Genomic DNA, 17,069 nt, shown 5'->3' with positions numbered 1-17,069 from the left:
TGTGACTGCCCCAAGATCACCCAGTAGGCTTCATGTGGAGGAGTAGGGAATCGAACCCAGTTCTCCAGATTAGAGTCCGCTGCTCTTAACCACTACACCATGCTGGCTATCCATCTTAACAGGACATTCAGCTTAGCTTAACACTTAAACTTACCAGTTTGGCATCTTTCACCTTGTGCCTGGAATGTCTCACAGTCACATATTCCAGCCTCTGTGCAAACTGCTCCATTAAGGCATTCTTGAGAGCAAGAACCTACGTAGCAAAAACAGCCAGTTGTTAGTGTACTAAAACACTAAACATACTGGATCCAGTGTCACCAACTACCCCCCCCCCAAGGCAGCTACCTTTCTTGTGTGAAGTGTTAGCCAAAAATAATAAACCTTATTTCTTAAATGTATTCCCATGTTCAGAGGGGGGGAAACCAAAGCGTCCTCCTCCCTATTGAAAGGCCTCATGAGGAGGTGAAATCCTTTTGTTTTCACAACAGCAAAGAGCCACAAGGTTATCAATTGCATTCATTCCTCGCTGAGTTGAAAATGTACAGATATTAAATTCCTTCTTTTCAAAACTGAAAGAGTTCTTTCAGAAATGAAATACATAGGAGCACATGACAACAAGCCCAAATGCTAAAAGCAATTCTATCCACCTGGTTAATCTATTACATTTTTATCTCTTCCCCGCACCCTCTTCACGGAGCTCAGAGTGCCTTACATGGGTCTCACGTTCCCTGTTTCATCCTCACAACAATTCTGTGAGGCAGATTAGGCTGAGATTGTGTGTTTGGCCTAAATTCACTAAGAGAACTTCATGGCAGATTAAGGACTGGATCCCAGAGCTTCCCATTCTTAGTCCAGTACTCTAACCATTATCTCACTCTGGTGTGCCGGTTCAATAGGGTTGCTAACCTCCAGGTGATAGCTGGAGATCTCCAGCTATTACAACTGATCTCCAGCAGACAGAGATCAGTTCATAGGGTTGCCAGGTCCCTCTTCTCAACCGGCGGGAGATTTGGGGGCGGAGCCTGAAGAGGGCAGGGTTTGGGGAGGGGAGGGACTTCAATGCCATAGAGTTCCATTGCCAAAGCGGCCATTTTTCTCCAGGCGATATGATCTCTATCAGCTGGTGATCAGTTGAATTAGCAGGAGATCTCCAGCTACTACCTGGCAGTTGGCAACCCTATCAGTTCACCTGGAGAAAATGGCCGCTTTGGCAATTGGACTCTATGGCATTGAAGTCCCTCCGCAAACCCTGCCCTCCTCAGGCTCCGCCCCCAAAACCTCCCACCGGTGGCAAAGAGGGACCTGGCAACCCTACGGCTCAAACTATGACTTCACTGGATGTCCTTAAATAAGCCAATATTCCCTCAGCGTCATCTCCAATCAGCAACTTGTGGATTAATAGACTACATTGCTGGACTACTGCAGATATTACTGAGATAATGTTAGAGACTTGAAATACACTCTAAAAATTCTAAGAAACAATATTATTAAATATTGAACGACTGCATTTGAATGTAATGCTAGGATAGACACTTGCCCCCAAGGCAAAAAAATAAAAGGAAAGGAAATTCCTTTAAAAAGGCAATGAGGCCACTGAAGATGCAGAGCCACTAACAGCTCTGGGACTGTGGCCTACCTGCACCTACAGGAAATTTGGACCAGGGCTGCACAGTCAACAAAGAATGAGATTTTCTCCAGGGGAAGTGATCTCTGTAGTCTGGAGTTGAGCTATAATTCCAGGGGATCCCCAGGTCCCACCTGGAGGCTGGCATCCCTACGTGGTGATTACGAGGGCTGATGAACTGTTCTGTTATCTGACTCCTGACATGAAATTTACTATTTACTGTTTTAGCCTTTAGGTTCAAGATCCTGAGAAGTACTCTTACAACAGAATAGTAAGCTTGGAAATACAAAGATCATAATTTAAAGACTTGTTGGTAAGAGATATAGAAACAGGAAAATATGCAACCAGTTACATGAAAAATATGGATCATTTCACCGATATCTTTTAAAAGAGGCAACAAGAATGTTTTACAGTACTGACCTCTTGATGAATTTTGATCCTGAGAAAAGGACTCATTAACACGAGCCCCAGAAGAAACTTCTGCAGTCTATCAGGGAAACAAAAGCAGAGTGTTCATGCCACTCTAACAGTGCAATCCTAAAAATACTTCCCTATGAGTAAGTCTCCCTCAATAGACCTTCATAGGATTCTGAGTAGACCTGCTTAGGAATGCTCCCTAAGCTTGGATACAGCAATGAATAAATGGAAACATAAACACTGCTTGTGCAAGATTTTGTGCAACATCTAGCATGGTCCTGCTTATATATTATATATTATAGAACCCAGATATTGGTTGCATGAGATTTTGTGCAAGTAGATACATGTGGTCTTTTTCTTGCATTTCTGTTTGCGCAAGAGCTCTAGTATAAGCAGAAATTTTGCATTAGAACCTACAGAATTGAGTAATACAAATCAATACACAGATTGTACGAAGGGAGATTAAGATTTCTTTTTAATGAAGTAAATTATCTTGAATTTTCCTAGAGATTATATGTAAAACTCCAGATAATTTTAACACTGGACACATTGAAGAAATTCCACTTTATTTAAACTACCAGCACTAAGCAGTACTGAAAAGAAACATACATATATCATTAGGGTTGTCAGGTCCCTCTTTGCCACTGGCAGGAGGTTTTTGGGATGGAGCCTGAGGAGGGCGGGGTTTGGAGAGGGACTTCAATGCCATAGAGTCCAATTGCCAAAGTGGCCAATTTCTCCAGGTGAACTGTTTAGGGGACTAGAGCAACTGACCTATGGGGAGCGGTTAAGTTACTTAGGGCTGTTTAGCTTGGAAAGAAGGCGGCTGAGGGGAGACATGATAGAGGTCTATAAAATTATGCATGGTTTGGAGAGAGTAGACAGGGAGACGTTTTTCTCCCTCTCCCGTAATAGTAGAACGCGGGGTAATCTGCTGAAGCTGGAGGGTGAGAGATTCAAAACAGATAAAAGGAAGTATTTTTTCACACAACGCATAGTTAAATTGTGGAACTCCCTGCCCCAGGATGTGGTGATGGCTGCCAGCTTGGAGGGCTTTAAGAGGGGAGTGGACATATTCATGGAGGAGAGGGGTATTCATGGCTGTTAGTTAGAATGGATACTAGTCATGCTGCATACCTATTCTCTCTAGTTTCAGAGGAGCATGCCTATTATTTTGGGTGTGGTGGAACACAGGCAGGATGGCGCTGCTGCACTCGTCTTGTTAGTGGCTTCCTAGAGGCACCTGATTGGCCCCTGTGTGAACAGACTGCTGGACTTGATGGGCCTTGGTCTGATCCAGTAGGGCCTTTCTTATGTTCTTATGTTCTTAACTGATCTGTATCGGCTGGAGATCTCCAGCTAGTACCTGGTGGTTGGCAGCAACCCTATATATCATATATTATAATGTAAATAGCATTTTATATATGAAATACAAATTGGAAGTGTCCTGGAATTTTGTGTTGGAATTGTTGAAGGGTCTGAGCTAGTGCAATCTTAAGACCACTCTCTGGGAGTAAGCCCCCTTAAGACGACTTCAGTAGTGTTCTGAGCAGACCTGACAACGAATGCAGTGTTGACCCTAGACATTTTTTTGTCTTTTTACTTGATGTTTACAGCATTCACTATTTCTGAAGTTATTGCAACTTTCATTCTTACTATATTCAGAAAACTAGGAAGTGACTGTCTTTATTGTTTCTGCTAGAATAATTTGCTTATCCTGCTCAAGTTCATATAAGATCAAATTCCTTTATAAAGAAAACTTCCCTGTAGGAATTAAGATACAACCCATGGCTAGGCAGTCACTGGAATTTCATGTATTTGTCTGGATTTCACGTACTGTCTAGATTACGTTCTCTAGCTGAGGAATTCACTGCTATTTGCATACAATGAAACATGTGCACCTTAGTTAAGGCTATTTGATCCCTGATCCCTATTCCTTTGGGGAGAAAAGGGAACCATACATTAAAACCACATGACAAAGGTAACGTCTGCTGCTGTCCTTCAGATATCTCAAGAGAAGCGAGGCACTGGACCAGGGGGAATAGTTTTCACAAGTATAAACTCTATCCTGGGAACCTGTTGTAAACCTCAGTCAAAGCTGTCACAATAGGGTCACCATTTGAAAAACAGCTCATCTACTGTTTCATGGTTGTGCTATTTGCCAAGTACTAACAAAATTCCGAGCCTTTTTGTTTGCTCTCATGGAAAGAGATAATAGTGAAAGACCCCTTTTTCCACTTGATGTGCGTCACTTAGTTTGTTGGGGTGATTAATTCAAAAAGCGATTTGCAAAGAATGAATGAATGAATGTAGGTTTGCATTTTGAGAGTTGCAGGAAAACAAGTACGGAAAAGCTACTCCACCTCACCCCTGACTTGCTATTACCATTTCCATTCTGCTTCACAAAGACTTCATTGTAAGGATAGTAAACTCCCCTTGCAGACCAGTAGGAGTGGGTATGTGGGTTTTTCCCCCCTTCCTTTTGAGGTATAACCTACCTTAGCTGCTAAGAGATCTCTTTTGTGGCGAATTGCATTAAAGTCATTCCTGGAAGAAAACAAAGAGAATCTTGTACAACCAAAGGATTGGAGGCAATCGGAATAAAAAAGCTCCCAAAAGAGGGGCGTTTTTGCTCTGATTTCTCTCACTTTATCAAAGACACTTTGCTCAGATTACCGTAACTCTTTTTCACATTGCTTCCCCTTTTTCATATCTCCCTTTGACAAAATGCATAAGAACCCAACTTTTTCATCTTGGGTATGAACTGAGAGATATTACTATGGTTTGTGAAGTACAACAGTATTAAGAACCAGATGTATTGAGGTCTACAGGAAAAAAAGATTAAGGTATGATGGTTTTCAGATATTTAAAAAGGAATACATTTTTCATTTCAAATGAAGATGAACATTAAACTTCCTCAGCCCAAATCAGCTGGAAGTCATACACACATAGAACCAGGTTTATGGACTTCTCTCCCTTGGTGAATGGCAATTACATCTGCAATTAGGAATCTCCTGGAATTACAGCTCATTTCCAGTACTCCTGTAGAAAATGGATGTTTTGGAAGGTGGACTCTATGGCACTGTACGCCATTGTACCCCTGTTCTCCCCAGGCTCCATCCCCAAAGCCCCAGCAGTTTCTCAACCTGGATGTGGCAACCCTACCACCACCCCCATCCTCCGCTGGTGGCCAAAGGGGACCTGGCAACCCTATCTGTAACCCTGTCTGCCCACACAATTCACCAGCAGGAGCTGAACAGGTGTAATGCTCATTAAAGATTCTAATTAGCACCCATCAGGTATTCATGCAGCTTCATGCAAACTGCCTTAGAAATTGATTTTTGTTTTTACAAATGTCATGCTAAATAATATATTACAGTTAAAATGTCATTTGTTTTATCTCCCATTATGACCTACCACCAATGTTTTTAGACTTCCGCCGTGGTGGTTCAGCGATAAATATAATTTAGTTACCACTGAGTGGAATGTTGGTATTAGGAACAACTTCCCATGGAAGTTACTGTTAAAGGAATAGGATGGATGGTTTCAGTATTCAATAACTGCTACTACTTTCCTGAACATAAATTGATGCCTAAATCATCTTTATCAGAAACACCATGCTCCATATGGCCTTTCTTACCCATGCCTAAGAGCAAATGAAGGTAATTAGAGATTCAGACCCATCCTGCAACATATAGATTTGGCGAGATATTAAAAACAACAACACTTGGCTTTTGTTGTGTATAAAAAATACAATTTCCCCCAAGAAGTACTATTCAAACTGAAATAACGAGTGCTATATCCCAGCAGAAACTTAAAATATTACAATTTTAATTTAGTTGCCCTTTTTAATGCAAAGTTTTTGTACCAATTCAATTCCAGTCACCCTATAACATATCAAAACACATTCTTTCAAACCTTTCAAAACATGCTGCATATTGCATTGTATGCCCTTACAGCATAGGAGTGTTTTCATTTTAAAAAATACCTCTCAGCTGATCATTAATTCCCATACAAATTCTTAAGATCATCTGTTCCCCCCTTAAAACCTCCAGTACATCACCAGTTACACATTTAGGCTGTATGTACTATCATATATCTGCAAATGAGGAATGCAAACTCACCGTGGAGTTCTTTTCAAAAGAGAGAATTCACAGACAGATCCTGTTAGATAAAAGAAGGCAGAATGAATTTCAGTCTCTTTATCCATTTCTATGGACTTCACATAAACCATGAAGACCAACACATTAGCATGTACTTTGAAAAACAAGGATGAGTTGTACTCTTCTCAAAATTACTAAACAAGAATTTCAGTGAAGACTCCTTAAATTAAATACTTTTGAAATAAAGGTGGAAGTTGTTTATCTATTTGTTTTGTCTGCATGTTTAGCTTTACTTACCTAGCAGAGGCCAGTCCTGTGAAAAGACTGAAGCTTTGAAATATAACAGTTTTGTGCTCAGGACTCTTCCACTACCAAACACATTAAACTATCCAGAGTGCCTACTATTAGCACGACAGATGAACATTTCAACAACAGCTAAGAATTATTCTATAATCAGTCAAACATTAAATGTGTATACGTAAAGCTTAGGAAAAATCCATTCATCAGAAAGAAAGACTACCAAAAAAGTCTTGTTTTTAAACAAAAATGTTTGGTTGGACAGCCTATTTCAAAGCATCAAAGTCAGCGTTAGATTCAAAAGTTGACAGAACAACACCCATTCTTTTCACCAGTTTTCAAAACGAGAAATAGTAGTTTCAAAGGAAACGAATAAACACAACTTTTATGCATGAAGAACTTTAAAAATAAATAACATAGCAAAAAACAAACAAACCCAAAACCCTTACCTTCTAAAGAAAACAGCAGGAAGTGAACACAAATTATGTTCCAAGGTATCATGAAATTGACTTTTCCCACAATGTTCATTTCAATCTAGCTTCCTAAAATGGAAAGTATCCAGATTGTTTCCTTTAGCTATGATGGCATCTTAACAGTGAATGTTCTTCAGGTCCTTTGCAAATTTGCTAAGTGAAGTAAAAGAAAGGATAAACAAGAAATATGGAGTTTCCTTGCCGCCGTCAGGTCTGTTTGAGCTTTGGAAATGCTGCATGCAACGTTTTGGCTGGATTTCTCTCATTAGTAATGCATGGTAGCTCCTTACCTAAGTCAGTATTAGTTACACAAGAACAGACGTTCCTACTCCTCTTTTGGACTGAATCAAACCTTTATAGTGCTTGGGGACAGTGGCACAGAAAGAAATCTCTCTGTCCCATCATATTTGAGGGATCATTTTGCATTTGTGTGCTTTGAAGCAACAGGGATCCAGATTTCCTGTCTTTTCTTCATTTTCTATGACAGGCGCAATTTAGGGTTCAAACATTCAGCAACTTTAATAGCAAGGACGTGAATGAATTCCAGGTAAATTTCACTTTGTACCCAAGTGTTAACTTCGAGCTTAAAAAAAAAAAAAATCTCGTTGAAAGATTGCTCACAAATTATCAAGAAAATAGTGCAGTACGTTTGCCACCTAATTATTTCTTACATTAGTGTCCCAGAGGAACTCAGAGTCGTTCAAGTGGAATTGTTATATGCTGTTTTACCCAGATATTTGCCAGACCAAATCTACTTAGCTTGAGAGAGAGAGAGAAATTACATCAAGTGCCTAAGCAGCATTTCATGAGTCAAAAAGGTTCAGTGAGTCTCATCAGAATGCTACAAAGGGATTCCAGACATTCAAATGTTTGGAAGGCAGAAGATGAATCTGGTAGCCATAATCACATCAAGTGAATCACAGCAAGTGAAGCAACAGCATCTTGCTGTCACCAAATCCACCACACTGAGCAAACTCTCAACATTTCAGAATGCAAGTTCACATGAAAGCTGAATCATTAGGAATGTGTGAAAGCAGCTATCACATCTCAGCTGACAGTTTATAGCAGGAGTCCCCAACATGGTGTTTGTGGGCATCGTGGCACCCACCAAGTGTTTCTAGAAGGTGGGTGGAGCCAGGGAGGGCCTTTGCCCAGCAGGGCTTCTGAATATTGGAGATATGATTGGCTGTGCAAATTTTTTAAAATGCGCCACCACAGCACAAGGATCTAACCTGCGTTACTGGAGTTGTGGTAATACTTTTGTTGGCCTCTTTGTTGTTGTTGCTGCACCCATTATGCCATGTCAGAATTCCAAATGTGCCTGAGGCTCAAAAAGGTTGTGCACCCACGGTTTATAGCTTCAAGCTCTAGCCCCCTTCCCTCCAGTTGCGCCAGCAATCCTTCTTCAGCTCATGAACTGCAACTTCCATGAGGAAATTTGGGACAGGCATGTTGTCACTGGATTACTTTAGTCAGCCCTGGCCTTCTGTGTAGGGAAAAAGTCCTGGGGAGGGAAAGCATGGAAGCTTTGAAGAGAGGACCTGCAGGCCACATAACCAAAGCTAAAGAATGTAGGCAGAAAAAATATGGGTATCTGAGACTCACAGTTGAACTAACCAGTTGTTTGGCTGAGATCTTTTGTCACATCCAGGATAATTCTGAAAAACTCAAAATCTTGTATAATTGTTGTCATTGTGTTCTAATAAAAGGTATGAAATGAATGGCTTTTGAGTAAACTAGAATACACTCCCGATGGTCTTTTTGGGCATGTGGAACATACATCTGGGTACCTAACCAATCATGATTCTGACAGTCATTTGTAATAAATTTGCTATCAGATTAAGAGGGAATATACTGAGCTCTCAAGTCTGAAAATATTATCAATATCATCAGATAATCCAAGTTGGGCAACTCATTTTAATGCCCTCCTCTGTTGGATGTCTCCAGGCACCTTTCCTAGTAGCATATAGGTGCAAGGTTAAAACTGAAGTTTCATCCCAATTTTCAGTTGTCTGCTTATGCCAATGTGGTGTAGCGGTTAAGAGCAGTAGACTCTGATCTGGTGAACCAGGCTTGATTTCCCACTCCTACACATGAAGCCAGCTGGGCGACCTTGGGTTAGTCACAGCTCTCTTACAGCTCTCAGCCCCCCTACCCACCCACCTCACAGGGTGTCTGTTGTGGGGAGGGGAAAGGTCATTGTAAGCTGGTTTGAGTCTCCCTTAAGTGATAAAGTCGGGGTATAAAAAATCAACTTTTTCTCTTTATGTTAAACAGCCTCTATGCCACCTGCTTGGTGTTGCTTTATACTGCTGAGACGCTGTAATTGTCTGGTTATTGGTTTTATGCTTGTAAGACTTGCACTTTTGCTGGGACATGCGAACCAAGTGTTCCAAGGGGGGGGGGGGAGCATGCAACTCTGAATCTTGCTAATAACAAACCATGGATTGATTTAACCTTTCCTAGTTATTTAGGATATCTATTGAAATATTGTTTTTATGAGGGAATTTCCCTGAATGAAACTGACCTTCTAGAGCAGCTTTTAAGCCCAGGAGAAAGAAAACCAGGTACCCATCTTGTAGCTGTCACCTGTTAGGGATAAAAGAGCTGTGCCAACTTGGTGCAGTGGTTATCGGACTAGGATCTGGGAAACCAAGCGTCAAATATCTGCTCTGCCATGGAAGCATGCTGGGTGGCCTTGGGCCAATCGCACAGCCACACGATCTCACAGGGTTGTTGCAAGGTTAAAATGGAGGCAAGAAATGATGTAAGCAGTTTTATCCTCAACCAATGGTGGGGAATTAAATAAATGACAGTTTGTTCCTGAAAATGGGAGGGCCTTAACAAACACAGGCTCCTTACTCCAGCCCCTACCTATATCAAACATTCCCCCCCATTCCTACAGCTGCTTTTTATGTATTCCAAAACAGACTGTGTAGCTTGGCCCTAAATGTAGCAATGTAGGTTACTAGCGTCCTCTACATCAGTCTTAAGGGTGCTAATTCTACACACACACTGAATTGTGGAAAGCAGAATAACTAATAATTTGTGCAAAGGTGAACAGTCTTACATTTTCAACTGGCCTATTAGTATTACCAACTGCTTTCAAATACAGAAATAACTTCCTAGTGCATGTATTAACTGAACTACACATTCTGAATACTTCTTTCTTGCTTGCTTCCTACTCAAAAAAACCAACAACTTATTTTTAAGAAAACGTGTCCAAAACTGAGCTGTGTGGTTTCAAACTCAAGATAGCTAAAGATGGGGGGAGGGGAATGAAATGCAAGAAAAAATGTTTTTAATCAAGCTATGATCAAAGCAGAATCTGAGTTTGGAAAAGAAAAAGCACACAGCTTCCTCCATGTGTCACTTCATATTGATAAGACACAGGCACATCACTACACAAGAGAATCGGGCTATACATGTAGCGAACTGAGTTCTATTTCCAGCAGCAACAAAGAGTTCTCCCCTCTAGTCTGGATGAAATGAATTTTGTTCTGCAAGTAAGTTCACCCGCATACAGTAGTTCACATGAAAGGAGTCACCATGAACATGTTGCATTGCCTTGTACCTTGTGATCTATTCTGTTATTTTATTTATGTAGTCTTTGGATTTATACCCCACCCTCTATCCCGGACAAGGCCAGGCTCAGGGTGGGTATCTTGCCATAGATACTGTCCTGCTCGTATTGTTTTCTAATTCTATAATCCCTAGTCCTAATATTTTAACTTTTAAAATGTTTTAAGGCCTTGAAGTTTCCTACCTTGGGGACCCTATTTCTGTGGAAAGGCAGCATATAAATGTTTTATATAAAAATGTTCTTCATTGGTTGTCTATGCTATCTGATGGCACAGCTTTATCATGCAATCCACCTTCAATCTCAGTGACACCAATGGGAATAATGAATCTTGATGATGGTGCTGTTGGAAATGCTATCCTATTAACTGGCCACTCAAGTATCAGGAACGAGGAGACGGACAACAACCACATGCATTCTGCTTCCATCTGTGAGCCTTCTAAGGAACCTGTGTCCCTCTATTTCTACATAAAATGCTGTCAGCTGGAATTTAAATCTTAATGAACAAGTCACCTAATTCACAGTGGTGGTGTAACATATAATCTTGACAAACTGAATTATCCTTAAAACCCAAACAGCCAAAGAAAATACAACTGCACATTTTTATACCAACACAAGGTAAAAGTTAAATTTCTGTGTTTATTTAAGAATTCGAAAGCATTGCTTTTTTTTTAGCGGTAAGACTTCTGGTAGCGTGCACGAGCACCAGGTCCACCGAACTTCTTGGATTCACAACGACGAGGATCAGCAACCAAAAGGGTCCGATCGTACTGGATGAGGATATCCTTTATCTCCTTCTTGGAAGCTTCATCAACATCTGGAAGAAACAAAAAAAATGTACCTTAAAAACTGCACCCATGTTTATTGCAAGCTGTACCTTAGGAGAGGACAACATGGCCCAGATCATTACAGCAGTTGTGGGCTACAGGTGGATCCCAAAACTGCCACTCTATGGAGTCCATCTTAAATTATGCATTTGAAAAATAGCCACAAAACAAATGATAACAAGTTTACTTACACTTCTGGTAATATGCCACCAATGCTTTGGAAATAGACTGCCGAATTGCTGTAGAGGAAAAAAGCAGAACATTGAAACAAAAAGCTGCATTTAGCCAAATAACACTGCCTGTTTATAGATATGTTTATGACAACAAGCATAGATGCATACACAATGAACACACGATATACTTGTAACCATCTACAGAAAGACAATCTATATTTGTACCCTTTTATTACCGGATGCAACCAATAAGCTGGAAACCTTGTAGATGAATGCTACCAGATCTACTATTAATTTTATATTTTCTAAAGTTTACAATTTTCTAAAGTTTACAATATACCGACAACAAACATATTCCGAGCATCTGAGATGCTGTTAGTTATTGTCAATTAATTCCCCTCCTACAGAACCACCCTGAAGTTACTCATACCGTATATCTGTGCTACGTGTCCGCCACCCTTCACACGGACTCGAATGTCAACTCCTGCAAAGCGCTCCTTGCCCAAAAGGAGTACCGGTTCAAGCAGCTAAGAGACAAAATTGAAGTCATGAAATATAGTAACAGATATAATGAACTCCGCACCTTTTTTCTAATTGCTGTAGGATACTACTGAAGTTCCTGTTTTCCAAGGCAACAGTTTAGGAATTTAAAAAGATCAAAACTTGTGTGTCCTACAACATACATACTACAGAATTATTATAATATAATTGTCCATTAAATATTTAATGTTTCACTGTATTTTAACCCAATATTGCTACATTATCATCCAGATGTGACCGCGCATTCAAACAGCCATTTTAGAGTTACTTTGCAAGCTAATTCCAAGTCACCTTTCCAGATGCTGCAAAACAAACATAGGTTTGTTTTGCATTCATAAGGAGAGTTACTCCAGTCTAAGTAACTCTTTAGGAATACACTATATGCTACCATACTTTCCTTCAAAAACCTTGCCCCAGTGGTTTTCACAGCACAACACTGAGCAAGTGCTAATAAGATCAGCTACTTCAGTGACACTCTGGAAGCAGTCTGGTGCAACCAACAGATATGCTTCCTTCACCCAGCACTGCATTTTACAGTTGCTTCCATCTAGTACTAGCACTGCATGTAAAACCGACCATGAAAATGAGTAAAAATACTGTTAGAAAATATAATCGTGTAAGAATTCAAAACACGCTTAATATGTTGGTTCAATTTTTATTAGCAAATTGTTCGCTTTAGCCCCATAAACAATTCTAAATTAACTAGGAAATAAGAGTGACATATGGGAACCCGCAAAGACTTGCAGGAGGCATCTCATTTCCCTCTCATTTCCTCTTTCCCTTTCCTGAAAGCCCCCATAGCATCTTCCCTTTTCCTGCTTTTCTTTTAGGGTTGCCAGCCTCCAGGTGGGGTCTGGAGATTTCTGAAATCACAACAGATCTCCCAACTACAGATATTAGTTCCCCTTAGGGTTGCCATCTACAGGTTGGGAAATTCCAGATTTGGAGATGGAGCCTTGGGAAGGCAAGATTTGGGGAGGGAAGCAACTTCAGCAGGAAATAATGCCATAGAGTGACCCCTCCTAAAATCACCCAGTGAGCTTCCCTGGCAAGATGGGCATTTGAACATTGATCTTACAGATCCTACTCTGAAGCGCTAACTGCAAGACCACACCAGCTTTCACAGGGTGGCTGCTGTTGAACAGCAGCAAGCAGCCAGGCCTACTTGAGTCATGGAAATCAGGTGGTATCGAGTCACCCAAAGGTTGCTGCCGGGCCAAGGGTTGCCAACCTCCAGGTGGAACCTGGAGACCTTCCAGAACTACAACTGAATTCCATACACTAGAGATCTGTCCCCCTGGAGAAAACGGCTGCTTTGGAGGGTGGTCTCTATGACATTATACCCTGCTGAGGCTTCTTCCCTCCCCATACCCTGACCTCCTCAGACTTCGCCACAAAATCTCTAGGAATTTCCCAACCTGGAGCTGGCAACCCTAGTCATGCCTGGTCACAATAAGTCCTCCCTCAAAGGCCAAAATAGGTTTGGAAAGGGCTCGCCCCCCCCCACTTGCTTTTGCTGACATAACCAAGTCTTGAAACACTGTGGTTACCTAGCAATAGCCAGAGGAAAATCTGTTGCGTAAAGCTACTGGTGCTACTTTTATCATTTTTGGATTTTTTTAACCCTCCCAATGTATTACTTTTTTTAGATTTCACATTTTTCTGCAAACCTGGGTCCCTTTTCAAGTTTGCAGAAAGACCTATCTAGCCCATTCACAGCCCCAATTACCAGCTTTAAGTATGCAAAGATTTGCCGACTTTGTTATTAGATATATAGATGGCACCTATAGATAGGACTAAATTATTTTATGCTGTTTAAAAGAAAATAACTTACTTTGTACTGCAGAGTTCTGGGCTCTATCATTTCCAAGGGCCTTCCATTTACTTTAATGAGGCCATTTCCTCTTTTGCAATGAGCAACTGCAGTAGCAGTTTTCTACAATGAAAGAAAAACCAAAGAATTGTAACATTCTACCCATTTAAGCAGCATTAGTTACAAATATAATATTCAAAAATATAATCAAAAAGTATTCCCTCATACATTGGTTTTATTGGTATCAAAATAGTTTTATCAGCAGTCAAACACAACTCAAATCTCAATGCGTCTTCTATTTTTGCCACAAAATAAGGCAAGTTACTCACAAGCAATGCCCCTCTCATCCACCCACAGGCCACAGGGCAACCACAACCTAAAAATTCCACCAAGTTCCGAATAGGTGTGAAGAAAAGCAGGGCCTACTATACCTACTACATCCTGTCCTTCCTTCCAAAGAGCTCACAACACCATAGATGTTTTACCCTTTCCCCAGTTTTATTAAGCAGCATCGACCTGAACGACCCAACGTTTCCCAACAAACTGCTCTTGTTCTGGTGGGAGATTCACGCGGTCCCTAGTTCCATCCGTCTGCCAATTCTGTTAAGAGGTTGGGGGGGGGGGATAATCGTAGTGATGAGTGTTAAGACTACGACACACGGGATATCTGGGTTCAAACCTCTCTACCTCCGACCTCGCCCGGCCACTACCAACCCGGGTGGACCAATGGCCCTCCTCGTCTCTGTAAAGCTTTTTGCTTGGCTAGATTGAATGCTAACCCTTCTATGGTAATGCAGGGCAGAATTCTGAATATACCATACTCAGACAGAATCTGCCCTTGCTCTTCTGGCTCTATTGACTCATTAGCCCATGCCCTTTTGGAATGCCGCTTTTACGAGGAACTTCGATCCGCTTATATTTTCCCCCTTTTAATATACAAATCCAATGCCTCTGTGACTGACATAATGCCTTTTTTTACTAAGCGATAGGGACCCCAAGGCTACATTGTCAGTGGCAAGATTTGTTTCAGTCCTTATATCCCTCCAACGTTAGATATATGCTGCTCAAGATCAATTGATCAAGGAGCTTCTAAGGGATGGGATGAAAGGAAAAGGAAGGTAAAGCAACTTCACGTGCTTATCAACACTACCTGGGGCAAGAGAAAAAAAGCACGTGCAATGGCGGGGGATGAAAAGACCCTGCAGGAAAGAAGGGGGGGGGAGGAAAAATAGGCATAAGTCCCGAGGCGTCTGGCCTGGAGGCCTTCATTAGCAACGCAACAGCGACACAAAAGCTTCCAAGGGAGCCGGGGAAGAAGGGCTCGGGGAGGACGGGAAGGGCCTAGGCCCGTCCCGGAGCCGCGCCTCACCTTCCTGCCGAAAACCTGCACGCTCTGGAGGGGTCCCTTCGCCGGCATGGCGCCTGTGAGAGAAACACAACAGAATGAGCCAGAGGAAGGCAGGAACGTGGAGGAGAAGGAGAAAAAGGGCCGGAGCCACCCAGCGAGGCGCCTACCGTCACCGAGAGCAGCCGCGAAAGGAAGAACAGGGTTTCCCAGGCCGCTCTCCCAGGGGCAGGCGCGGCCGCAACGCTTGACGTCGTTTCCGCCAGCGCGACGCCGCCGCGCGCTTTCCGGCCGAGCGGTGCGAGGAGGTGTCGTGAAACCTCGTCCTCGCGAAGGCCGTTTCCGGGCTCGGGGCTGGCCGCGTCTCCCCGAACGAAACGACGTCTTTCTTTGGGTCGGCGGCCTGCGCCGTGGCGGGGCGTCAGGGGTCCGGAACGCCCCTCTCCCTGCGAACCAGGAAAGCTCCGCACGCCGCTTCATACGTGACGATACCTCTGCACGTGCATCGTTTCTGGGTGTCAAAGGGAATCAGCGTTCCTCAGCGCCACAACTCGGGCCATAGGAACGTAGAAAAGGGCCAGAGTCCAGTAGCACCTTAAAGACTAACAACAATATTTTCTGGCAGGGTAGGAGCTTTCGTGAGCCACAGCTCACTTCCATTGTCTATGGAAGTAGAAAAGGGCCAGAGTCCAGTAGCACCTTAAAGACTAACAACAATATTTTCTGGCAGGGTAAGAGCTTTCGTGAGCCACAGCTCACTTCCATTGTCTATGGAAGTAGAAAAGGGCCAGAGTCCAGTAGCACCTTAAAGACTAACAACAATATTTTCTGGTAGGGTAGGAGCTTTCGTGAGCCACAGCTGTGGCTCACGAAAGCTCATACCCTACCAGAAAATATTGTTGTTAGTCTTTAAGGTGCTCCTGGACTCTGGCCCTTTTGTACTACTGCAGACAGACGAAACGGCTACCCACTGTGAATTATCTTCATATGAATGTAGTATACGCTTTTACCCCGTAGAGGAAAGGATACCCACGTATTGTCACGAAATGACCGTCATGCATGCGCACTGACAGGTAATTTTAGAATATTTGCCTCGGCAATAGGGACGTGTCCTTTTTAATTTTTTTGATGGGTCTAGTTACACTCCATGCCAGGGTTGCTGTGCGGAGGAAGGCACTGGCAAACCACCTCTGTTAGTCTCTTGCCATGAAAACCCCAAAAAGGGGTCGCCATAAGTCGGCTGCGACTTGACGGCACTTTACACGCACACAGTTACACTAGATCTATTTTCTGCTGTTCAATGATGGAAAGATAGAATTGCCGTTATTTAAAGCCCTAGCAATATCCATATTGATTCCAAAGTAAATCTTATTGGTTTACAATGAGATTTTATTCCAAATAAGTTTGGGGTCGTTGCTGATCCTGTTTCTTCAGAAATTAGCTCCACTAATTTCGACCAGAAAAGATACAGAAAAGGGGCAACCAAAATAATGGGACTGGAGCAACTTTTCTATGAGGAAAGAGTAGTTTTGGAGGTGTTTCGCTTTACAAAAAAATATAACTAAAGCGAGGATATGACAGGTGTACACGATTATGCGTGTCATGTGCACAGTGGATAGAGGCAACTTATTTCTTTCAGAATGCTAGAATTCATGGCACTAAATCTCAGGGTTGATGGACAGAACAGGCAAAAGAAGTACTACATATTAACTCGTGGGGCTTACTTCACAGGATGTAGTGGCTATCTTGGATTATTTTAAAGGAGAATGAGAAACATTCATGGAGAATAGGTTCATCTGTAATGATTAGCCATAACTGAATGCAGGTAGGTCCCCCCTACTAGAGATCATATTGCAAATATACGCTGGTTACTGGAG

The 17,069-nt window shown here is 42.1% G+C and overlaps 2 protein-coding genes across 3 annotated transcripts in view; both read right to left on the bottom strand.

Annotated features, from left to right (window-relative positions):
• OTOGL (otogelin like) overlaps positions 1–6,969 on the bottom strand; it is a 118,895-nt gene extending 111,926 nt beyond the window's left edge. The window contains exons 1-5 of the mRNA XM_056846517.1: positions 6,891–6,969; positions 6,166–6,298; positions 4,540–4,588; positions 2,045–2,111; positions 155–253 (exon numbers count right to left, since the gene is read on the bottom strand). Of these exons, the coding sequence (XP_056702495.1) occupies positions 155–253; positions 2,045–2,111; positions 4,540–4,588; positions 6,166–6,298; positions 6,891–6,969 (427 nt within the window). The remainder of the gene's footprint in view (positions 1–154; positions 254–2,044; positions 2,112–4,539; positions 4,589–6,165; positions 6,299–6,890) is intronic.
• Positions 6,970–11,132: 4,163 nt separating this feature from the next.
• On the bottom strand, positions 11,133–15,395 carry RPS16 (ribosomal protein S16). Of its 2 annotated transcripts, none has more exons than XM_056846864.1 (6): positions 15,359–15,395; positions 15,217–15,269; positions 13,869–13,970; positions 11,925–12,021; positions 11,513–11,560; positions 11,133–11,311 (listed from the first exon to the last, which is right to left on the bottom strand). In XM_056846864.1, the coding sequence occupies exons 2-6, from the start codon at positions 15,262–15,264 to the stop codon at positions 11,166–11,168; spliced, it is 441 nt and encodes a 146-aa protein (XP_056702842.1). In that variant the 5' UTR covers positions 15,265–15,269; positions 15,359–15,395; the 3' UTR covers positions 11,133–11,165. The 2 variants fall into 2 exon arrangements, with proteins under 2 accessions (XP_056702842.1, XP_056702841.1); XM_056846863.1 differs by having other exon boundaries at positions 15,363–15,385.
• Positions 15,396–17,069: the final 1,674 nt, after the last annotated feature.

The sequence above is a fragment of the Euleptes europaea genome, chromosome 3 (assembly GCF_029931775.1).
Source record: "Euleptes europaea isolate rEulEur1 chromosome 3, rEulEur1.hap1, whole genome shotgun sequence".
Lineage (NCBI taxonomy): Eukaryota > Metazoa > Chordata > Lepidosauria > Squamata > Sphaerodactylidae > Euleptes > Euleptes europaea.
The sequence above is the reverse complement of the archived record's forward strand: the minus strand, read 5'-3'. Positions and strand labels throughout refer to the sequence as shown.